Source organism: Geotrypetes seraphini, chromosome 1, assembly GCF_902459505.1.
Source record: "Geotrypetes seraphini chromosome 1, aGeoSer1.1, whole genome shotgun sequence".
NCBI lineage: Eukaryota > Metazoa > Chordata > Amphibia > Gymnophiona > Dermophiidae > Geotrypetes > Geotrypetes seraphini.
In genome coordinates, this window is record NC_047084.1 from 50,374,110 (window position 1) to 50,399,719 (window position 25,610).

Consider the following 25,610-nt stretch of genomic DNA (forward strand, 5'->3'; position numbering starts at 1 on the left):
ATTTAGACAATATTTTTCTAGGCATTTAAACTAGAAGGTGGGGGTGGTGTATGTACGAAGGACAATTATAGAGACCATCCCCGGCAAAAGAAAAGATGTGATAGTAGTAAAGGCTGCAACATAAGCAATATCAGCAACTCATTTCTTAGTATTGCAACGGAAAGTGAAACGACACAAAAATCCATACGAAAAAGGAGATTATCGCTGAAAAATAGCTGGAAAGCGATGACCACAAATGCTCGCAGTCTAAGCAACAAAGTTCATGATCTGCAAGCCCTGATATTAGAGGCAGATCTAGATATTGTTGCTATCACAGAGACATGGTTCAGTGAATCACATGGATGGGATGCAAACATACCGGGATATAATCTTTTTAGGAAGGACAGAGATGGTCATAAAGGTGGAGGAGTAGCTCTCTAAGTAAAGATCAATATCCAAGCGACTGAAATGCAAGGGACCTGGGGAGAGGAAGAAGCGATATGGATTGCTCTGAAAAGAGAAGATGGAACTTCTATCTACGTGGGTGTAGTCTACAGACCACCGACTCAATCGCAGCAAATTGATAAGGATCTGATTGTGGATATCCAAAAGTTTGGAAGGAAAGAGGAGGTTCTGCTGTTGGGAGATTTCAACCTGCCGAATGCGGACTGGAATGTTCCGTCTGCGGAATCGGAAAGAAGTAGGGAGATTGTGGATGCCTTTCAAGAGGCTCTGCTCAGACAAATGGTGACGGAACCCACAAGGGAAAAAGCGATATTGGATCTGGTCCTCACAAATGGAGAGAGTATCTCTAATGTTCGAGTGGGTGCTCACCTGGGTAGTAGCGATCATCAAACGGTTTGGTTTGATATAACGGCTAAAGTGGAGAGCGGCCGCACGATACTTAAAGTCCTAGATTTCAAACGTACGGACTTTAATGCAATGGGAAAGTACCTGAAGAAAGAGCTGTTAGGATGGGAGGACATAAGAGAAGTGGAAAGACAGTGGTCTAAGCTGAAAGGAGCGATAAAAATGGCTACGGACCTTTATGTGAAGAAAATCAATAAAAACAAGAGAAAAAGGAAGCCGATATGGTTCTCCAACCTAGTGGCTGAGAAAATAAAGGCAAAAGAGTTGGCGTTCATGAAATATAAAAAAAACCCAAGAAGAGGAGAACAGAAAGGACTACAGGGTGAAACTGAAAGAAGCCAAGAGAGAGATACGTTTGGCGAAGGCACAGGCGGAAGAACAAATGGCTAAAAATGTAAAAAAGGGAGATAAAAATTTTTTCTGATATATCAGGAGGTTCGAAGTGGTTCCAGATCATGTCTACTCTGGGTTCTTTTTCGAGAGGTCTGATTTGTTTTGGGTGTCCCTATCTCTAGCTCTGGCAGGAAAGGCAATAAATGCTCAATACTTTATAATTAGTTCTGAGCTTTAGCATAGCTGTTCAGTTTCATGACTCACTACTGAAGTTTTAAAAACCTTAAGGTTTCATAAAACCTACGTCTGGACTGCTTCAGGGTAGGTTGCGCTGAACATCAGAGTCTGTCGATTTTCTTTGGATGGTATGTCAGGAAAAGAGATTAACTCCAACATCTGTGGCCTGAAACCCATATCTAGCATACGATCAGCTTCATCTAGGACCAGATATTTTAGTTTACTTAGTCCAATCTGTAAAAAAAGGAAAAAAAACCCCACACAGTCAAATAACGGTAAAACACAGCACTGATTGCAGTCTTCTGAAACCAGCAGTGGCGTAGAAAAGGGCCCTGGGCACTGTCTTGATGGGGGCATCGGCACCTCTCTGCCCCCTCCCACGCCATGCTCGTGCCCTCCCTTCCCTCCTACACATACCTCATAAATCTTAGCCAATACAATCAACTTATCTCGCGCCAGACTGACTCCGCTCTGAAATCACTTCCTGATCATCAGAGGGAAAGCCAACACCAGTGTGAGCAGCAGGCCGGAGAAGCTGTTCATGCTGGTGAACATTTAAAGAGGTATGTTGGGGAGGGAGATGCATGAGCATGGCGCCGGGGGTGTGCGTGTGTGGAGAGAGGTGCCGATGGTGGGGAGGGAGGGCATGACAGTGGCATGGGGGGGCAGGGAAGGATCAGGGGGTGCAGAGGAGGGCATGGGGGTGCCACCGCCCCGAGCACCTCCTACTCTCGCTACGCCACTGGAAACCAACATTAAGGATTTATTTATGTAGCCTTATTTCTCATGTAGGCACAATGCAGACACTAATCCTTTTCATTCTTTCATAAACAATTCAGGTCTATTATTCAAATATGTGGCCTGACCAATATTTTCTTTTGCTTTTTTATACTGATTTTAAGAAGTCCTCCTCTTCCCCTTTTGCTTATGTGTCACAATGAATGGTTTCTGATCTTTAAACCCCCCCCCAGAAAGTTAACTATTATATTAGTTAAAATGGAACCTAAGTAAACATAAGCTTTTAAGTTATTACTTCAGCTATCCAACATACATATCATCCATGAGCTAAAGTAACTGCCCCATGAACATAATGGGTTTTATCACCATTAGCAACCATAACTGTAAAAAAATGCTTCCTATAAAATTTGGAATCAATCTTTCACATTCCTATCTTTCCAGATCACAGAAATTATCAAAGATTTCATGTCCTCCAGCGACACTTGCAGTTTATGGCGCTGCCCTTTGGATTGGCATAGCATTAAGATTCTGCAAACTGACACTTTGCAAAACAAAATAAACACTTCAGCTACAGTGGCAAAATAAGTCACAATTTAGTAAGTTAGCTGGGCTGAGAACTTTTCAGCACCCCTGTAGTCTCTCTCCCTGCTGCTCCTAAACAACCCACCATATTTCTCCCTAACCCACTTCCAGCCATAACCCCTACTCACTAATCCTCCTCTTGCCTGCCCCATGCTAAAAGGAAGGTTTCTCTGAAGCCTTTCAAGGTTATTAAAAAAAAATAATAATAATAATTCAGGAAGGGTCTCTTACTGGAATAATTCCTAGAAATACTTTAACTTACAAATGAAAATATTGCAAATGATTATAAGAGAAGATTAGGTTCTTACCTCAATCTTTTTCCTATAGGGAGGAACAGGAGTCCTGACTAATAGGTACTTTCCATTTACTCGCAAGGATTGCACAAGGCATCATCTACATTTTTCAACTCCGCCTCCTTGCATCACTAGGCAGTGCCCCATCTCGTCAGTTCATAGCAAAGCAGTTGATCACCCTTAAAAGTGGAGAAATAAGGAGGGCACAGGGAACTCCCTGATTAAATCAAGTCTTTTCTGCTCTGTAACAAAGATAATTAAACAGCATGAAATTCAGTACAAACAACAGTGGACCCAAATACACCACCTACCTGCGTACAACCAGCACTAATATTTATACAGCTGTTATAAGCTCTCCAATGGACTTAGCCATAGTGAACTACATTATCATGGATTGCATTGTTTGACAGATGCATCGTGTGCTCTTATCAAATCACAAATTGGGAGGCAGATTTACATCCCATGTTACTGACTTCAAATTCTTGTTTACATTACATAATTAATTCTCTGTTAATAAACAGATTTCTGTATATTGTTAACTGCATCGAATTGCAAAGGTCTTGCAGGTTATAAATAATTTTTTTGTTATGTAATGTTCTTATCCACTTGGCTGCCCTAAGGCAAGCATTTGGAAACAGACCTCCCTGTATGAGACGGGCAGAAGGCCAACATGACATCTGAAAGGGCAGGCATCAGGACTCCTGTCCCTCCTTAAAGAAAAGAAAATTATTGAGGTAAGAACCTAATCTTCTCTTCCAGTGCAGGAGGGACAGGAGTCCTCACTAATGGGATGTACCAAGCAGTACCTTGAGGCTAGGACAGGGCAGAAGAGCCTGCTGCGAACACTAAGGACACAAAGGTGGGGTTCATTTGTGCCGCCACGTCCACTCTCTGTAAAAGTTCACAAAGGTTTGGGAGAGAGGACCATATAGCTGTCCTATCAATCATCTCTGGCAGAACTGCCCAGGACTCTGCCCATAACGAGGCCATGCCTCTGATGGAATGCTATTTCAAACATAAAACCATCTTGAAATGTTCACCTTTAAGGCTGCTTTCCCCATTCGATAAGGTTGGTTATTACAAAAACAATGGTATGAGACACTAAAATGATTTGACACCTCAAGATAATAGAGAACGACGCTCCTGACATCCAGCAATGTCAATACTTTGTCCTCTTTCCTGATGCCAGCAGCATGGAATTCTGGGAGCCAGAGTTCCTAACCTATATAAAAAGCAGAGACCACATTTGGTCGAAACGAGTCACCATGCGTAGTCACACCTGCCTCCGTGAATCTGAGAAAAAGGCTCCCTGTATGACAGAGACTGGAGCTTCAAAACCCTTCTTGCCAAGGTGATAGCCACTAAGAACTATAAGATTCCTCCACAAATCATTCTGTAAGAGTTTATACGGGGCCTTACAGAGGGCCAATAGAACAATCTTAAGATTCCATGTAGGAAATGGTTGTTGCTCCCTTCCTACTTGTACCTTGAGTGAACCAACTGCCAGACTCTGTTCAAAACCATCCTGAAGGAACGACAGGACTCTGGATATGGGTGCCAAGCAAGGCCCTATCTTCAGATCACCACATCAGCACTGAAAGGACTTCTAGCACTTAGATTAAGCCATGACAATCATTGGCTTCTTGGACCGTAGAAGCTTATCTAAGATCAGCTCTGAATATCCATTCTGAGATAAGGCCGCACGCTCAAGAGCCACACCGCAAGACCAAAGTGTTCCAGATCCTCCAGGGCAATCTGACCCTGTGACAGAAGTGCTGGAAACATGGATAACTTGACACAGCTGTCCTGTTGTAACTGCATTAGATCCACGTACCATGGCAAATAAGCCAATCCGATGCCATTAGAATCAAGAACATGTGATGGGTTGCTATTTTCGTGTAACATGGCCTACCCTTGAAGAAAGAAACATACCACAGCTCTGCTGTTGGCCAAGGATGGACTAAAGCATTCACACTGGTACTTCCCAGGTATAAATGCTGGCTGAAGTACTGAGCGACCTTCTTGTTTTCTGCTGACACGATCAGGTCATTTACTCTTGCTATATGTGCTGCTAAGATTGCTTCTAGCTGGGCTTTAAGCCCAGTGGAAAAACATTTGAGCCTCCAGCTTCAACTGGGCGCTCCTGGTGCCACCCTGTCTGTTAACATATGCCACGGCTGTGGCTTTGTCTGAGAAAACCCAGACCACTTTGCTTTGTAAGATCTTTTCGAAAGCAAGCAAAGCTAGATGGATGGCTCTCAGCTTAATCTGTGGAAGAAGGATTATTTTCTCCGAGAGTATAACTAGTGACCCTACCCTGCGTGACCCACACAAAGGCCACCACAGCCATATAGGCTGGGAACCTTCGTATCACCCATGAGGGAATGCAGAGAGGCAAGCCCTTGACTAAAAACACCAGTGTAGACTGTGATGTGCTTCCACGTCTAGGGTAATGGCCTCTGGAGCAGATCCAGGTGTAAAAAACAGAGGAGGAAGCACACAAAGCAACACAATGTTCCCATGAAGATGTTGATCAAAGAAAAAACAAGTGGGAAACTAGAGATGTTTCCAAACACAAATTTTTTATATCTTTATTACGTTTTCAAGGCTAATAAGTGCAGAACATTATACATACATTAACAATCAGTTTAAGCACTTCTAATCAATCAATAACAATTCAAAAAGAATAAACCCCCTTCCTTCCAATACATTCAATCAAAGAATAAAACAAGATAAAAGAAATGTCCCTTCCCACCCCCCTCCCACCCTTCCCTGGTTGTGTGTACAATCAACAAAAAATAAGATAAGAAACAATTATAATGAGATAACAAAAGTTGTCAACGGAGCCCAAACTAATCTGAATAACTTATTATATCCCAGCATTTCAGCGTTCATCTTCTCATACTTATAGCATAAGCATAAATTCGCCCACCAAAAAGTAAAACTAAGGCGGTCCCAATTCTTCCAATTACGAGTAACCATTTGCATGGCTATCTTGATCATGATAAGGAAAAGCCGGCATTTATACTGATTCATCTGTGGTTTAATATGCAATACCGTCCCACAGATGACTACATCATATGTAAATGGAATCAATGACTCCAGTATGGTATTAATATGTCCCCATATCGACCTCCAAAAATTGAATATCAAGGGACAATAAAACAACAGATGCTCCAGTGTCCCTATTTCAAGATGACAGCGCCAGCATCTATTAGATTTAGAACTATCCAACTTCTTCAAATGAACTGGGGTCCAGAAAGTTCTATGTAACAAAAAAACCCAAGTTTGTCTTATAGATGCCGACGCTGTACATCTCATCCTCTAAGTCCAAATTCGTGGCCATTGAGAAGCAGAAATCTGCTGCTTAATCTCAATGCTCCAAATGTCTCTCATACAATCATTCGGTATTTCAAAGTCTCAAGCATATAAGTGGTTGAATTGAAGCAGGCCATTCAGAAAGGCAAAATCTAAAAAAAAAAAATAAAATAAAAAATCAGTATAACTTGCCGAGACTGTGCTTCCAGACAGATTTCCTAGGACATCAGGCAGCCAAGTGGTATAAATTAATATCGGAATATTTGAACAAACAAATTTTTATTAAAAGCTGAGATTCAGTTCTGTAAAAAAAAATACAAAAATGCTGCGGGCGTTTTGGTACAGAAAATTGTACCTTCCTCAGGAGTCTGCAACTAGATTAAACACAGTCATTGGAATAAGAACATCCACAGATAGATTAAAATATAAAAATATGCAAATAAGATATAAAACCAAACATAAATAAATATAGAATAAGTACTCTTCATAAAAAGCATACCACTAGATGGCCTACTTACAACTTACTAAAATATATATGAACAACAATAAAAAGAAGGATATTATACATAAAAAAAATACATTTGCAGAGCATCTTCCAACTATGCTTAAGTTTTTAATGATAGTTTCAATAAACATACAGATGAAAAAATAGGAAACATATCTGAACACATATACGATGAATCAAGTGACAAGGTAGGGAGAACGAGAGGGCACTCTTTAAAGTTGAAAGGGAATAGATTCCGTACAAACGTAAGGAAGTTCTTCTTCACCCAGAGAGTGGTGGAAAACTGGAACGCTCTCCCGGAGACTGTCATAGGGGAAAAACCCTCCAGAGATTCAAGACAAAGTTAGACAAGATCCTACTGAACAAGGACATACGCTGGTAGGGCTAGTCTCAGTTAGGGCGGTGGTCTTTGACCAAAAGGCCCACCGCATGAGCGGACTGCTGAGCATGATGGATCACTGGTCTGACCCAGCAGCAGCAATTCTTATGTTCTTATGTACAAACTTGAAAACTTATGGGCGTTACAAAAGTAAATTCAAAATAAGAAACAGGTGTATTATGCAGATATACTATACAAAGGTATTTAGTATATATCAAGAATGCAGTTAGGGTAATAAAGGGTATCTAAATCTATAAAAACAACTCATTTACATATATAATACAGAAATACTACAAAAGTATTTAATATAAACATAAAAACATTTAAAGGATAAACAAATTGTATACAGGACATTCCATTTTGCTAGGAGATAACTAAGATTCTTTTGAAAGACAGTATACATGCGACTACAGTACTCCCCCAAAATTTGCATGTCAAAGCAGCTCCTGATTGGTGTAACCATGACTTTAGTACAAGGAAGTGGCGGTCGGAAAATACCACGAACTACTGAGTCCATGATTCACGAATTCATTGGGGTTTACTGTATTTATTCTGCAAGAGATTTTTCAATAAACCAATGTGGTTGGGTTACTTAAGTTCATTTTGAAAAAAATGTGTACTGCAACACAAATATACTGTATATAAAATTAAAACCACAAATGCAAAAATAAAAAAAAGTTCAGGACTCTTATTTCAAATAAAGAAGAGTGAATATAAAAGATCAAATAGGAACTTGTATACCGTCTTTTGTGGCTTTGGCATTCAACGCCGACATTCAAAAGCAGTGAGCATTAGAGGATTAAGTGGGGACAGGAGAGCACCAGGGAGAGAGTGTAGGTAGGCTTTTGCTCAAGGCACCACATCTATGGCTGCTACCATGGATCTCAGCACTCAGGAAGGTAATGCAACCTGTAGAACCTGGCATAACTAGGTTCTCTGAAATCTGGTGTCTGAACTTCAGTTTGCATATCTCTGGAAGGAATACATGGCTCTGCATTTTTGAAAGGAATCCCCAGATACTACAGGGATAGAACCAGGCCCGGATGAACCAGGATCCCTGCCTTGTACATATTTATTTATTTATTCCATTTGTGCGTCACACATACCTATACTAATCTAATCTAATCTAAACCTTAAGTTTATATACCGCATCATCTCCATGAGTATGGAGCTCGACACGAACTTAAAATAGTGGGTAGAGAAGAAGAAAAAGGATTATATGAACTTATGAGTAGAAGGGGGGAGAGAAAGGGGGGGAAGGATAAAGTTACAATTTGCTGAAAAGCCAGGTTTTCAATTGTTTGCAGAATAACTGAAGGGAGCTCAGGTTCCGCAACGGGATGGTGAGGTCATTCCAAAGACCTGTGATTTTGAAGAGAAGGGATTTTCCCAGTTTGCCTGCATAGTGGATGCCGCGTGGAGAGGGGAAGGCTGGTTTATGCCTTTGGGCAGTTCTGGAGGAGTCGGGACTGGAGGAGTTGAAAGACAGTGGGATAAGAGGAGGGAGGATTCCGTGAATGATCTTGAAAGCCAGGCAGGAACATTTGAAATGGATTCTGGAGATTATTGGGAGCCAGTGAAGTTTGGCAAGGAGTGGGGAGGCATGGTCAGATTTGCGTTTTGAGAAGATCAGTTTGGCTTCAGTATTCTGGATTAGCTGGAGTCTTAGAATACTTTTTTTTGATAGATTTAAGTAGATGGCGTTGCAGTAATCTAGTTTGGAGAGGATGATGGATTGGACAAGGATGGCAAAGTGTTGTTGGCTGAAGTAGGATCTAGCTTTCCTCAGCATGTGAAGGCTGAAAAAGCATGATTTTGCCAAGGAGTTGAGGTGGTCATTGAGGGAGAGAGAGGAATCGATAGTGATACAAAGGACCTTGCATGAGAATTCGAGCTGTAGTGTATCACCTGTGGGTAGTGCGAAAAGTGTGGGCAGGTGTTCGAATTTTGGGCCGAGCCAGAGTAGTTTTGTTTTTGATTCGTTTAGTTTCATCTTTACCGAGAGGGACCAGGCACGGAGTCTCATTATGCAAGCTGTAATGTTTTCGTGGAGGTTGGTGAGGTTCTGGTCAGTCTCAAGGAGGACAAGGATGTCATCTGCATAAGTATAGATTGTTTCCAGGGGGGATAGTTGAAAGAGTTTCAGGGAGGACATGTAGATGTTAAAGAGAATAGGGGAAAGGGGTGATCCTTGAGGGACACCGCAAGATGGAGTCCAAGGAGTGGACATGGTGCCATTTGTGTTGACGGTATAGGAGCGGGAGCGTAAGAAGTTTGAGAACCACATTAGGACGGTGGAGTCGATTCCAATCTCGGAAAGTTGGTAAAGTAGTATGTCGTGGTGGACGACATCAAAAGCAGCAAAAAGATCGAATTGTAATAGGACAGCAAATTTGTTACGTGAGTGTAGTTGTTGTACCTTTGAAATTAGGGAAACTAGGAGGGATTCAGTGCTAAAGCAGGGTCTGAAGCCATGTTGGTAGGGGTGAAGAATGGAGAATCTCTCGAGATAGGAGGAGAGCTGGGTAGCAACTATGGTTTCTAGAAGTTTGGTAAGTAGAGGGATATTTGCTATGGGACGGTAGTTTGATGGTAAGGAGGGGTCGAGATCGGCTTTTTTCAGAATAGGTGGCAAGGCAATGTGGCCCATTTTTGTGGAGAACAAGCCTGATAGTAGAGCAGAGTTAATGAGTCTCGTAAGGGAGGAGATGGCCTGTGCAGGAATGTTTTCATAAAGGTGGGATGGGAAAGGATCTAACATGCATTTGCAGGATTTCAGTCTGAGACAGAGTTTAGAGATCTGGGGTTCAGATATGGGTTCAAATGTCGTCCAGGATCTATCCGCTGGGATAGGGTTTGAGTCATTGGGAGGAAGAGAATTGTAAGAGACTGCTGAGGGGAAAGAGCTCCTTATGGTGGAAATCTTTTCATTGAAAAATTTGGCTAAGTCGTTTGCGGAAGGAGGGGAGAGGGGAGAGGTGGAATCGTTTTTTGAGGTTAAGTTTCGCCAGAGAAATAGAACAGAGTACTATTTTGATCTGGTGATTTTATCTCCATAGAAATTCTTTCTTGCTTTTTTTTAGTATTGTGTTATAGTACTTGATGTTGTCTCGCCAGGATTGTTTGTCTGAGGGGGATTTCGATTTTTTCCATTTCCGTTCCAGGGCTCGACAATTCTGTTTTAGTTCCCTGTGGTATGGAAGGTACCAGGGGGCTTTGTGGGAGTGGGAGATAGATTTTGTAGATAAAGGGGCCAGAACGAGGTAGGTAGTCCCGGAAAGGGTAACCCAATTATGCCAGTTGGACTCTGGGTCTGTGTGTTTAGGAGAAGGGGGAAGTTGGTTAAGAAATTGGGTCCAGAACAATTCGCTCGTGATTTTTTTGCGGTAGGTGATAGATTTTGTGGGCCGGGGTGGAGTACCTAGATGAGACATGAAGATGGGGAGGCAGAAAGAGCCTAGAAGGTGGTCAGACCATGGGACAAGGTCCCAGCGGGCCTCTTCGGCAGAAGTTTTGTGCTCAGTCAGGTCAAGGAAGCTGATGATGTCTAGTGCACAGTTCTTCAACCGCCGGTCCGCGTTCCGGTGTTGGTCCGCAGGAAATTTTTGACGGTACACGCAGGGCCGGCAAGATCAACATGTGATGCGTGCGCTGGGCCGGAAAGATCTTGGGGAGCCTCCGACAGTGGCTTTCTCCCCTCTCTGCAGCTCTCCTTTACTTCCCAGCGCAGCGATTCACGAAGGCAGCCTCGGGGCTTTTGCTGAGTCGCGGCTGCCTCTGATGATGCAACTTCTTCTTTCCTCAGAGGCGGTGTGACCCAACAAAGGACCCGAGGCTGCCTTCGTGAATCGCTGCGCTGGGAAGTAAGAAGAGCTGCTGGGAGGGGAGAAAACCACTATCAGAGTCTGAGAAGCTGCTGGGCAAGGAAAAAAAGGGACAGCTGCTACTGGAGAGGGAGAAGGAGAGATGCTTCTGGGAGGGGAGGAAGGAAAGGAATCTGGAAAGCTGCTGGGCAAGGAAAAAAAGGGACAGCTGCTACTGGAGAGGTAGAAGGAGAGATGCTTCTGGGAGGGGAGGAGGGAAAGGAATCTGGGAAGCTGCTGGGCAAGGAAAAAAAGGGACAGCTGCTACTGGAGAGGGAGAAGGAGAAGGAGAGATGCTTCTGGGAGGGGAGGAGGGAAAGGAATCTGGGAAGCTGCTGGGCAAGGAAAAAAAGGGACAGCTGCTACTGGAGAGGGAGAAGGAGAGATGCTTCTGGGAGGGGAGGGGGAAAGGAATCTGGGAAGCTGCAGGGCAAGGAAAAAAGGGACAGCTGCTACTGGAGAGGGAGAAGGAGAGATGCTTCTGGGAGGGGGAGGGAAAGGAATCTGGGAAGCTGCTGGGCAAGGAAAAAAAGGGACAGCTGCTACTGGAGAGGGAGAAGGAGAGATGCTGCTGGGAGGGGAGGGAAGAGAATTACTGCTGGACAGGAGGAGGAGGGAAGGGAGAATGAAAAAAGGAAGGAAACAGCTGACAGAGATTAGAGGAGGGGGAGGGGAAACACAGGCATGAGAAAGTAGAGAGATTGATGATAGGAAGGGGTCAGCAGAAAAATAAGCAGAGAGGGACAACGATGATAGATCTGGTGTAGGAGAGATAAAAATGAAGAGAGCAGTGAAGCTGGAATGAATCATGTAAAAAGGAGAGAGGAGGCACAAGCTGGATGGAAAGGGGAGAGGGGCATAGAAAGAAGACAGATACCATATGGAAGGGGGAGAGGACAGACAGTGGATGGAAGGGGCAGATGCTGGATTGAAGAGACAGAGAGGGCAGACGCTGGAAGGAAGAGAGTGAAAAGAAGATTGAAAGCAGAAACCAGAGACGACAAAAGGTAGAAAAAAATAATTTTATTTCTATTTTGTGATTAGAATATATCAGATTTGAAATATATATCCTGCTAGAGCTGGTGTTAGACATAACTGGGGACTGCAAAGCCCAGGCAGTGCTTCTTTAGCTTCCAGCTGGCTTAGGGCGCTCTCTGACCAGGGGGCAGTTGCCCTAGTTGCACTCCCCTAAAACTATTCCTGTCATGTGTGACTGCAGTATTCTGTTAGCATGATATTTCTGTGTAGCATTCTGTAATAATTTGGCTTGTTCAGTTTTCTTGATAGTAGAGGGGATATATGTGAAGGGGATCCTGCTCTGAATTATTTGTATTTATAAAATTACAATTGTACAGAATATTGTTTCTTTTTATACTTTAATAAAATACATTCAATATAAAATCATAACTGAGGCTTGTGTGGATAGGATCAGATGATTTGTGGGGACCGACTCGCGGAGATGGGGCGGAAACGGGGTTTTTAAATTTTAGTCCTAGTAGTTTGCCGGTCCACAAAATAATTCTTTTTTTTCTGCCGGTCCACGGGTGTAAAAAGGTTGAAGAACACTAGTGTATGTCTAGTGTATGTCCTTTATCATGGGTAGGTATGGGTGAAGGAGTGGTGAAGCCAAGGGAGGTGAGGAAGTCTTTGAATTCAGTTGTGTCCTTGCTGGTGTTATCGTCAAGGTGGAGGTTAATATCTCCTATGATCAGTAGTCTCTGGAATTTTAGGAAGACTCTTAGAAACATAGAAATAGACAGCAGATAAGGGCCCACGGCCCATCTAGTCTGCCCACCTTAATGTCCCTCCCCTACCTTTGCCCTGTGAATAGATCCCATGTGCCGATCCCATTTGGCCTTAAAATCAGGCATGCTGCTGGCCTCAATCACCTGTAGTGGAAGACTATTCCAGCGATCAACCACTCTTTCAGTGAAAAAGAATTTCCTGGTGTCACCTCGTAGTTTCCCGCCCCTGATTTTCAACGGATGCCCTCTTGTTGTCGTGGGACCCTTGAAAAAGAAGATATCTTCCTCCGCCTCGATGCGGCCCGTAAGATACTTGAACGTCTCGATCATGTCCCCTCTCTCTCTGCGCTCCTCGAGCGAGTATAGCTGTAATTTGTCAAGCCGTTTTTCGTATGGTAGATCCTTGAGTCCCGAGACCATCCGGGTGGCCATTCCTTGCACCGACTCCAGTCTCAGCACATCCTTGCGATAATGCGGCCTCCAGAATTGCACACAGTATTCCAGGTGGGGCCTCACCATGGATCTATACAATGGCATAATGACTTCCGCCTTACGACTGACGAAACCCCTTCGTATGCAGCCCATGATTTGTCTTGCCTTGGACGAAGCCTGCTCCACTTGATTGGCAGACTTCATGTCCTCACTGACGATTACCCCCAAGTCTCGTTCTGCTACCGTTTTTGCTAGGATCTCGCCATTAAGGGTATAAGACTTGCATGGATTCTGGCTGCCCAGGTGCATAACTTTGCATTTTTTGGCATTGAAGTTGAGTTGCCATGTCCTAGACCATCGCTCCAGTAGGAGTAGGTCGTGCATCATGTTGTCGGGCACTGAATCTTCGTCTGTTGTGCATTTGCCCACTACATTACTCAGTTTGGCGTCATCGGCGAATAATGTTATTTTACCTCGAAGCCCTTCTGCCAAGTCTCTTATAAAGATGTTGAATAGGATTGGGCCCAAGACTGAGCCCTGTGGTACTCCACTAATCACCTCCGTCATTTCGGAGGGGGTGCCGTTCACCACCACCCTTTGGAGCCTACCTCCAAGCCAGCTCCCAACCCATTTCGTCAATGTGTTACCTAATCCTATAGAACTCATCTTGCTCAGTAACCTGCGGTGTGGTACGCTATCGAATGCTTTGCTAAAGTCCAGGTACACGATGTCCAGGGACTCCCCTATATCCAGCTTCCCCGTTACCCAGTCAAAGAAGCTGATCAGGTTGGATTGGCAGGATCTCCCCTTAGTAAATCCATGTTGTCGGGGATCCCGTAGATTCTCCTCATCCAGGATCTTATCTAATTGGTGTTTGATTAGAGTTTCCATTAGTTTGCTCACTATCGATGTTAGACTCACTGGTCTGTAGTTTGCTGTCTCCATCTTTGAGCCTTTCTTGTGGAGTGGAATGACGTTAGCCGTCCTCCAGTCCAACGGGACGCTGCCTGTACTAAGGGAGAGGTTGAAGAGCGCGGACAGTGGCTCCGCCAAGACATCACTCAGCTCCCTAAGCACCCTGGGGTGCAGGTTGTCCGGCCCCATTGCTTTGTTAACCTTGAGCTTTGACAGCTCACCGTAGACACTGCTGGGCGTAAACTCAAAGTTACTAAACGGGTCAACTGAGCCAACCCTTGTCTGTAGCTGAGGGCCGAGCCCTGGCGCTTCTCGGGTGAAGACTCTTGTTATAATCTCTAGGACGAGTTCTGAGGATTTATTCCAGGGGATAGGAGGGCGGTAAAGAAGCAAGATGCCTAGTGGGTGGGGGTGGAGTTCGTCTTTAACTGAAGCTAGTAAGAATTCTAGAGAGGTATGGCTGCCCTTTTCAAGGAGCTGAACATTGAAGAATGATTTGTAAAGCAGAGCCAGGCCTCCTCCTTTCCGGTTGATTCTGGGTGAGAAGAGGCTGTGGTAGCCAGGGGGGCAGAGTTCATTTTGTGTGAAAGTATCGTCTTTTCCGATCCATGATTCTGTAATGCACACGAAACCCGGATCGGAGTCATCGAGTAGGTCTTTTATTATTTGGGTCTTGTTGCGGACTGATCTGGCGTTACAGTAGAGTGTGGGGACAGGGGTGAGAGAGACATAGGTGAGGTTGGGTAGGTTGGCTGGAGGGACAGGCTTTAAGGAGGAGTGGTTTCTTCCTCTGTGTTTTTTGTTGTGATGAGTTCTAGTGTGTACTAGTGTGGGGATTCTGAGGCCTGGGCAGGTGTTTGAGATTGTGGAGTCGGGGAGGTTGGGGGGGAGAGATTTTTGGCAGTGGGAAGTATTGGTGAAAGAGCAGAGAAGTAGAAGGAGGAGCCAGGAAGGTGGCTTCATGGTGGGAGCGAGGAAAGATAGTGAAAGGGGGTTTGGACAGAGCTTGTCAGGCAGGAGGTGGGAGAGATTAGTGCTGCTAGTAAGATGCAGGCTGAGGAGGGGCTAGGCTGTATAAGAGGTAGTAGTGATGGGCAGAGCAGGCTAAGTAAATGGTGGTAGAGCTAGACATGCGATGACATGCGATAACAGTAGAGGAGTAGCACAGGCTATATTTGCAGTGTCAGGCTAAGATATGCAGTAGCTGGTTTTACATGCGGTTTTACATGCGATATACAAGATCTTGGCGACATTACAGAGGAAGGGGTTAGAAGAGGGTAAGGAGGACAATGAAGGGTAGGAAGATACGAGATTAGGTGTCAAATAGATGAGTTTTCTTCCAGAATTTGGTGTGGTTAGGTTCCGTCCTGGTCATTTCAGTAAGGTCAATCCAAATTTTTACGCCTAGAAAGGTGAGCATGCAGTGGAAAGAACGTTTGTATTACAGATTTTTTGTGGAAAGGAGATTTAAAAGTATTCTGTTGAGGGTTCTGCGGGAAGTAGACCATGCCTTGGAGAAGAGCTGGATGAGAGGAGCAGCAGAGTTTCCGTAAAGTATACGGTGAATGATGCATGAAGTTTTGAAGGTTATTCGTGATGGGATGGGTAGCCAGTGCAGTTGCCTGATGAAGGCTGTAATTGAGTCCTATTTTCTCAGGTTGAAGATTAGTCCGACAGCGGTGTTTTGGATGAGTTGCATTTCGTGAATCAGAGTGATGTTGATTTCCATATAGATGGAGTTGCAGTAGTCATGTTGTGAAGTATCATCAGCTGTACAACTAAGGCAAAGTGGTGTTGGTGAAAGTATGGTCTGATTGGTCTTAGTTGTCTCAAGGTATAGAGGGATTTCTTTCGGAGACTGGAGATTTGTGGTTCCATGGTAAGTGTGGAGTCCAGGATGCAACCTAGGAGTTTGAAGAATTCTTGCCCAATCAAAGAGTAATGCTTGTTGGTGCCATCTGTTGGGGTTTGTGGAAGTATAGAACATATGTGCTGCAGCAACCACCCTCACACCTCTGAAGGTCCAAGGCACTGTTGCCATCCAGAAAGAGAGCACTGAAAACTGGCAATGCCTTCCCAGAACATGAAACCTGAGGCATTTTCTGTGTTCCAGGAAAATGGAAATATGTAAGTATGCCTCTAAATCCAGTGAGTCTAGGAACTCCCTGGCATCATTGCATAAATGACCGGATGCATGATTTCCATCCAGAATCTGGGCACCATAAGCATCACATTTTCAGACTTCAGAAACAGGATGGGTCTACAAATGTTTAAGTCTTTCTTGGCATGATAAAATATATCAAGTAACTGCCCGAGCCTGATTCTGTATCCAGCACCTGTTCCATGGCTTATATCTCCATTGCTCTGACTTTCCAGCAGTAAAACTGAAGAAAGCTGCTAAAGTCTAAGAACTTCTAGAATAAAAAGCAGCACCCACATGTCTGAACAGCTTCACGCCCTAGAATCCATATATTCTGAAAGCCTTCCGCCTACTTGGGGAAGCTCAGACTGTGGTCTGGTATCATTGGCTTTCTTTGTGCTAGCTGCTGAGAGGGAAGCTGATGCCTGTGGATATCTGGAACCCCCAAATCTGTCATGAGCGCTGAGCAGAGGAACCTGCTGTTGCATGGTGGAAACGTCTGTAGCCATGAAAAGGAATACATGACTTGGCCCTCTTAGGTCAGGTGGTCTACTGTCTGGCAATAATTTTAGAATACGATCCTCCTCGCTGGCCACAAGACTGTCCAACTCTTTACCAAAAAGTATTTGTCTTTTAAAAAAAATCGAGCCTGCTCAGAGGAGCTTTTAAAGCAGAATCTCCTGCCATTGTCTGATCCAGAGCATTCTTCAGGCGGAGACAGAATAGGCAGACTTTGTGCTCATGACCCTAAACACATCATAGAGCATAAGCAACATAGTTCACTCTCAACAGCAATACATGGGGGTATGCGCTCTCCTTCATAATGGAGCCTAGAACAGCTTTTATGGCATGTGCGTATACCAAGGAAGCTGCAGCCGCTGCTTTAAAGTCAGAGCTAAAGCCTCAAACTGCCTTTTGAGGAGCAAGCCCATCCTGCAATCCCTTCAGTATCATTCCTCCTTCACTAGGGAGGAGTGAAGCCAAACTTAGTGACTAGCGCCACTAGCAAATCCACCTTAGGCAGAGTAAAAGCTACTGGAATTCAGGAGCCAAGGGGTACAATATTGTCATAGCCTTGATAGCCTCAGAGGGCCTTCTGGCACTTCCCAGTGCTCCATCCCATCACAGCTCTCAGGGTGCAATGGGGAAAAACCTGGAACAGGACTCATAAGAGAAATTTGAGAATTGGAAGACTGCAGGAGATCCAAATTTAATTCCTGCAAAGATACTATGACAACTTCCAAAAGATTTGTTAGCTTGAAAAGCCTGCACACCATTGGGTACACACCTTGATCCAGGACTGCCAGAGACTCTACTATAGCCTACCTGAAACACGGAAACCTTTAACACTAAGGATTCACTCTGTGGGAATAGAGCAGGGGTGTCAAAGTCCCTCCTTGAGGGCCGCAATCCAGTTGGGTTTTCAGGATTTCCCTAATGAATATGCATGAGATCAATTTGCATGTACTGCTTTCAAAACCCTGCACTGGATTCTCCAGAGGACCTTCCTGTCCCCTCATGGGTGTAGATCACCTGCATTTCACCAATACCGAGTCACAATTCAAGGGCTCCAGAAGGGATTTTAACCTAACCAATGAGCATACTGCAAACAAGGCCCTGGGGGGGGGGGCTAAGCCCAGTGCTCTCCCCCCCCTTTTCCCACAGCATTTGGCACATGGTCTCTGCTCAGCCAACCATCCAGTGCAAAGCTGGCATGATACATGGATAGAAAAGCCTGGGTTGTCTATAATCAATTACTAGAAGATTGAGGTGTTCCGAGGCAGACAGGCTTAAAAATTGGGAAATCCAAGATGGCTGCCATGGCAGCATTTTGGTGCCAGAAAACAGCCCAGGAGAGCAAAATACAACGTCAACAAAATACAGCAAATAGGATTTTGGAGGTGTGGGACCCTGTGGAAAGCCCCAGGTACCTTTAAAATTGCATTTTGAAGACCCCCCCCCCCCACAATGTCTCCCATAGACAGTAATGCATAGGAATAGGAAGGTGCTTCCTGAATCAGCTTTCACTGTAGCATCTCTGGGGGGAGGGGGGGAAATGTAGCCAGCACTATTACAGTCCTCTAGATCAATGTGGGGTCACACAGCCTGCACTCAAGTGTCTGAAAATTTTAAGGGCAAGCGGTGCTTCCAGGGAAACCATCTTCCAACTGTCCCAGTTATTGTATGCTGACCAGACAGGTGACCTAAAGGGTTGTCCTCACCCCCATCCCCCTCCCAGCTACAGTCTTCTGATCCAGAGACTGCATCTTCTCATAGGCAGAGCTGTCCAGGAACTCTGGGAACTTCTGAAACACCAGGAAACCTCAAAATTGGATAAAAACCTGAAAATAATAGAGATATGGAGCAGAAATAAAGACACCTCCCTCAAATCGTTTGCAGAAGGAAAAATTGAGGAGATGGGGCACTGCCCGGTGACACAAGGAGGCAGAGTTGAAAAATGTAGATACCACCTTCTGCAATCCTCATGAGTAAATGGAAAGTACCCATTAGTCAGGACACCTTTCCTGCACTGGAAAGTATTCTCTGTTCAATAACTTCACTGAAACCCATTAGGGAAATTTTGGCTCTAGTTAATCTAGAAAGATGGTATAAGCTACTAGAATTTTTCAATATGCTCTCTCCACCACCAAACTGTCAGTGTGTGTCTTTATGCTCTGTTCAAAACTTAATACAAATACACCCTGCATTGATTGAGCTTTGCTTAGGATGAGTATTCATTAACATGTATTTGGTTAGGTTGGGTACTTTAATTTTAATGCAAGCAAAGTTGATTTTATGTACACAAAATACTATCAATTAATTTGTTATACGATTTGGACATGTTAAATTCTAATGCTTACCAAAAATTTCATAAAATGAATGTGGAAAACAGACCAAGAGACGTTCAAAAACTGGAAAAATTTCTGAAACACCCCCCCCCCCTAACCAGTTTGTTTTGGCCAAGCATATCCCAAAGAATTACTACTATAGAAGAATGACGACCCTCTCCCTCTTAGGTATTTAAATGCTGGTTTGCTATATCTGCAGCCAATCCAAAAAGATATAACATCTAGAATTTTCTTTGGGTTTCTCACCCAATAATTATGTTTCAAGTGAGCTTTCCTACCTTCTCTCTCTTGATAACATCTATTAGTCTTCCGGGAGTTGCACATAGCATATTACAACCATGGAGTATCTGACGTATTGAATGACCAGTTTGTGTTCCACCATAGACCACCACTGGCCTTACACAAGTTCTATAATAGAAAAAGATTAATAACAGTTTAGCTGAACATTAATTTAGAAAACTGTACATGTGCTAAAAAGCTCTAACATATTTCCAACCTGAGAAGTCTGAAGGAGAAACAGAGGAAAAGCACAGCTCCTGGTCCAAGAGCTTAAGTGAAGAAATAAAATGGAAGACCACAGGGGATCAATACACCAAGTTTAAGTTTCAAGTTTCTATTAAATTTGATATCCTGTACATCAAACTTATTCATTTGGTATGTCCTATACCACCACAGAAAAGCTGGAAACAACCTTAGATACAGTAGAAAAATGGATGATGGATCACAAACTAAAACTAAACCCAGAAAAAACAAAATTCCTCCTGCTTGAAAAGGCCAAAACCCCTACCATCACAGAACTGATAATCAAAAACACCAAATACCCAATACAACTCGAACTAAAACTACTAGGAATTACCATAGACAGATGTTGCACAATGCACTCCCAAATCAACAAGACAACACAGAAAGCCTTCCTAACTATGAGAAACCTACGCAAAATCAGATATTAAATTTGATATCCTGTACATCAAACTTATTCATTTGGTATGTCCTATACCACCACAGAAAAGCTGGAAACAACCTTAGATACAGTAGAAAAATGGATGATGGATCACAAACTAAAACTAAACCCAGAAAAAACAAAATTCCTCCTGCTTGAAAAGGCCAAAACCCCTACCATCACAGAACTGATAATCAAAAACACCAAATACCCAATACAACTCGAACTAAAACTACTAGGAATTACCATAGACAGATGTTGCACAATGCACTCCCAAATCAACAAGACAACACAGAAAGCCTTCCTAACTATGAGAAACCTACGCAAAATCAGAAAATTCTTCAACCAAACACAATTCAGACTAATAGTACAATCCTTAGTACTAGGTCTATTGGACTATTGCAACTCCCTATATCTCCCTTGTCCAGCCTCTATGATAAAGCAACTTCAGACCATACAAAACACCGCCCTCAGACTAATCTACTCACTTAGAAAATATGATCACATAACAGCTGCCTTCTTAGACTCCCACTGGCTACCCTTACAAGCACGAATTCAATTCAAATTCTACTGCCTATTATTCAAAGCTTTACACGGCTCTTCCCCATCCTACTTAACCAACCGCTTAAACCAGGTCTCCTCAAAAAGACACAGAAGAACCCCTAACCCTTTCACCTTCCCCCCTTTCAAGGGCACACATCGCAAGAAAATGTTCGACAACCTTCTGGCAACCCAAGCAGCAAAACTCAACCAATCTGTCACCAACCTGCTGACAACATCGGACAACTTCAAGACGTTCCGCAAAGAAATCAAAACCCTGCTCTTCAAAAAATTCATCCAAAAACCCTAACCCCCTTACCTACCACCAACTCACTTCACCAACCTCTCACCTTCATCCAGAAAATTCCAGTTACCCAAAAAAAAAAAAAAAAAAATTGCATCCTCACTGGAAAATGTCCAGTAATCTCCTCTGAAATGTTTACATCTCTGGAAATGTCCAGACAATTCTTTTGTAATCCGCCTTGAACTGCAAGGTATAGGCGGAATAGAAATCCGTAATGTAATGTAATGTAATCTATACTGCTTTAACAGACCAAGCATGACAAAGTGGTTAAACAAAAGATTAGGTTCTTACCTTTGCTAATCTTCTTTCTTGTAAATCCACACTCTACTCCTGAATAAGTGGGTTATGCATCCCATCTCGTGAGATCTTTTGTAGGAAGCTTCATTTACATATTTTTGATACTCCCCTCTTACCTCAGGACTGCCATCTTGCCTTCTAGTTGGTAAAAAAGCAGACAGTCACACCTCTATAACACAATAAAGGGAGGGGTACTGTGATATTCCCTGAGAAACAAGTCCAATTTGCTCATACTGTGAAACTGTATAACACACATTAACCATCAAAATCTTAAAATTGTAATGAGACACAACCTGCACTAACTGTGGGGCGCCTAGAGATCCCCAGGATAAAATGCACAATGTGGTCAGATATTAACCCTACTGCTTCAGCACACTACTAAAATCCTGGGACGCAAGACCGAAAGATGACTGTAGAAACCCAAGCAGCTGCTGTAGTGTGCAAAGGCTTTACAACACACTGGAAACTGATCCATTTGATCATACTTTTGACATTATTCCCTTCCAAATCCTTTGCTAAGCCCTGATCCTCAGCATGCTAATAATAATAATAATAACTATTTTTTCTATACCGCCATAATCTTGCGACTTCTAGGCGGTTCACAAAGCAATGTTACTTACCGTAACAGTTGTTATCCAGGGACAGCAGGCAGCTATTCTCACTAGTGGGTGATGTCATCCGACAGAGCCCCGACACGGACATCTTGAAAGCATGTCTTGCTTGAAGAAACTTAGAAGTTTCGAGATGCCCGCACCGCGCATGCGCCAGTGCCTTCCCGCCCGATGTACCGGGCGTGTCTCCTCAGTTCAGGTAGCTAGCCTGAGAAGCCAACCCAGGGGAGGTGGGTGGGACGTGAGAATAGCTGCCTGCTGTCCCTGGATAACAACTGTTACGGTAAGTAACATTGCTTTATCCCAGGACAAGCAGGCAGGTATTCTCACTAGTGGGTGACCTCCAAGCTAACCCCAATGGGATGGTGGGAAAGTTGGCAATTTCAAGAGAACAAATTTTGTAACACTGTTTGGCCAAACTGTCCATCCCGTCTGGAAAAAGTGTCCAGACAATAATGAGAGGTGAATGTATGAACCGAGGACCAAGTGGCAGCCTTACAAATCTCCTCAATCGGTGTCGATCTGAGGAAGGCTACAGAGGCTGCCATTGCTCTGACCTTATGGGCTGTGACCTTACAGGGAAGGGATAATCCAGCCTGGGCATAGCAGGAAGAGATACAAGCCGCCATCCAGTTAGAGATGGTGCGCTTCGATACAGGTCGTCCCAACTTGTTTGGATCAAAGGAGACGAAAAGTTGAGGAGCAGTTCTGTGAGGCTTTGTGCGATCCAAGTAGAAAGCTAAAGCACGTTTACAGTCCAGAGTGTGCAAAGCAGCTTCCCCAGGATGAGAATGAGGCTTTGGAAAGAACACTGGAAGCACGATGGATTGGTTGATGTGAAATTCAGAGACCACTTTAGGCAGGAATTTCGGATGAGTACGAAGAACCACCTTGTCATGATGGAATACAGTGAACGGTGGATCCGCCACTAGGGCCTGAAGCTCACTGACCTGGCGAGCAGACGTGAGGGCCACCAGAAAAACCACCTTCCAGGTGAGATACTTAAGTGGAGCCTTGTTGAGAGGTTCAAACGGAGGCTTCATGAGCTGAGACAGGACAACATTGAGATCCCAAACTACAGGAGGAGGTTTGATAGGAGGGTTGACATGAAAAAGACCTTTCATAAATCTGGAAACCACAGGATGAGCAGACAAAGGTTTCCCCTGTAGAGGCTGATGGAAAGCCGCAATAGCACTCAGGTGGACTCGTATGGAGGTAGACTTGAGACCAGACTGAGATAGGTGTAGAAGGTAGTCCAATACAGAAGAAAGGGAAGCTCGCTGAGGTTCCGTGGCATTGGAAATACACCAGGAGGAGAATCTAGTCCATTTTTGGGAGTAGCATTGTCGAGTAGCAGGCTTCCTGGAAGCCTCCAAGACCTCCCTCACTGCTTGAGAAAACTGGTGAGGAGTTATGTTGAAAGGAACCAAGCTGTCAGGTGGAGGGACTGCAGATTGGGATGAAGTAGTGAACCTTGATGTTGAGTGAGTAGTGAAGGAAACACTGGAAGAAGTATGGGCTCCCTGCTGCTGAGTTGAAGTAGAAGGGAGAACCAAGGTTGTCTGGGCCACCGAGGAGCAATTAGAATCATGGTGGCATGGTCTGATCTCAACTTGACCAGAGTCTTCTGAATGAGAGGAAAAGGAGGAAACGCATATAGGAAGCGATTCCCCCAACCCAGCAGAAAAGCGTCTGCCTCGAGGCGGAGAGGAGTGTAGATCCTGGAGCAAAACTGAGGCAGCTTGAAGTTGTGGGGGGCTGCAAAGAGGTCTATCTGAGGCGTCCCCCACTGTGCAAATATCCGATGAAGGGGTTTGGAATGGAGCGTCCATTCGTGAGGCTGGAGAAGACGACTCAATTTGTCTGCCAAGACATTGTCCTTCCCCTGAATGTAGACAGCCCTGAGGAAGGTGTTGTGGCGGACCGCCCAATCCCAGACTCGAAGAGCTTCCTGGCAGAGGGAGGCCGAGCCCGTGCCCCCTTGCTTGTTTACATAATACATGGCGACCTGGTTGTCGGTGCGAATTAGGACCACCATGTCGTGAAGCAGATGTTGAAAAGCTTGAAGAGCATTGAAGATGGCTCTGAGCTCCAGAAGATTGATTTGATGGAGTCGTTCCGCACTGGTCCAGAACCCCTGAGTGCGAAGACCATCCAGATGAGCTCCCCATGCATAGTTCGATGAATCGGTCGTGAGAACTTTCTGGTGGGGAGGAGAGTGAAACAGCAAACCTCTGGATAGATTCGAAGAGGTCATCCACCAGAGAAGAGACTGCCGAAGAGCAGGAGTGACTACAATGTGGCGGGACAATGGGTCGGACACCTGAGTCCACTGAGATGCCAAGGTCCATTGAGGAATTCTGAGATGTAGTCTGGCAAAAGGTGTCACATGAACTGTGGATGCCATGTGACCCAAGAGGACCATCATGTGTCTCGCTGAGACGGACGGGCGAGAAGACACCGACTGGCAGAGTAGAAGAAGAGCATCCATGCGCTGAGGAGGAAGGAACGCTCGAAGTTGGATGGTATCCAGGACCGCCCCGATGAAGGGGAGAGTCTGGGTGGGCTGAAGATGTGACTTGGGAAAGTTGATCTCGAAGCCCAAGTTCTGCAGAAAACAAATCGTAGTCAAGGTCGCCGAAATGACCTCTGGGGCCGACGGGGCCTTGATGAGCCAGTCGTCGAGGTATGGAAACACCTGGAGACCCATGTTCCGGAGTGCAGCGGCCACCACCACCAGACACTTCGTGAAGACTCTGGGCGAAGAGGAAAGGCCAAATGGAAGCACTCGATACTGCAGATGTAGATGTCCCACCCGAAATCTGAGGAACTTGCGGGAGGCCGGATGAATCGGGATGTGAGTGTAGGCCTCCTTGAGGTCCAGAGAGCATAACCAATCGTTCTGCTCGAGGAGGGGATAGAGAGAGGCAAGGGTCAGCATACGGAACCGCTCCTTGACCAAAAACTTGTTGAGGACTCGAAGGTCCAAAATGGGCCGCAGATCGCCCGTCTTCTTCAGAACCAGGAAATATCGGGAGTAAAACCCTTGGTTCTGCTGATCTAACGGGACTGGCTCGACGGCCCGAAGCCGAAGCAAGGCCTGAGCCTCCTGGAGAAGAAGGGCGGTCTGCGTTAAGTTGGAAGGATACTCTCTTGGAGGGTGGTCCGGGGGGACCCGTTGGAAATGAAGAGAGTATCCCTCTCTTACGATGGTAAGGACCCAAAGGTCTGTGGTGATTGACTCCCATCGATGACAAAAATGATGGAGACGACCCCCTATGGGAAAAACAGGGGAAGACAGAACGTTGGTTATGCTCCCTGGAAGAGAGTCAAAAAGGCTGAGTAGCCTTGGGTGCAGCCGGCATCTGAGGCTTCTGCTGAGTCTTTTGCGGAGGCTGTCTCTTCGCAGGCTGTCTCGCAGGAGGAGTCTGCCTCGGTTGATAACGCCGCTGGTAAATTTGAGGCGGTCTAGAGGGACGAGACTGCTGAGGCTTCGGTTTAGGACGCAGAATAGACTGAAAAGACTTTTCATGGTCCGACAGCTTTTTAGTAACAGTTTCTATAGACTCATCAAATAGATCAGCTCCTGCACAAGGTACATTTGCAAGTCTGTCTTGGAGGTTCGGATCCATATCGATGGTTCGAAGCCACGCCAGGAAACGCATGGCAACCGATCATGCCGCAGCTCGAGCCAAGAGCTCAAAGGCATCGTAGGAGGATTGCATCAGTTGAAGGCGTAA

The 25,610-nt window shown here is 44.8% G+C and overlaps 1 protein-coding gene across 6 annotated transcripts in view; it reads right to left on the reverse strand.

Annotated features, from left to right (window-relative positions):
- Positions 1 to 25,610, reverse strand: part of DDX4 (DEAD-box helicase 4) — a 340,193-nt gene that overhangs the window by 35,797 nt on the left and 278,786 nt on the right. For all 6 annotated transcript variants that reach the window (XM_033931141.1, XM_033931188.1, XM_033931180.1 and 3 more), the window contains 2 exons: positions 19,457 to 19,586; positions 1,487 to 1,653 (listed from right to left, as the gene is read on the reverse strand). In XM_033931141.1, coding sequence (XP_033787032.1) covers positions 1,487 to 1,653; positions 19,457 to 19,586 — 297 coding nt within the window. The remainder of the gene's footprint in view (positions 1 to 1,486; positions 1,654 to 19,456; positions 19,587 to 25,610) is intronic.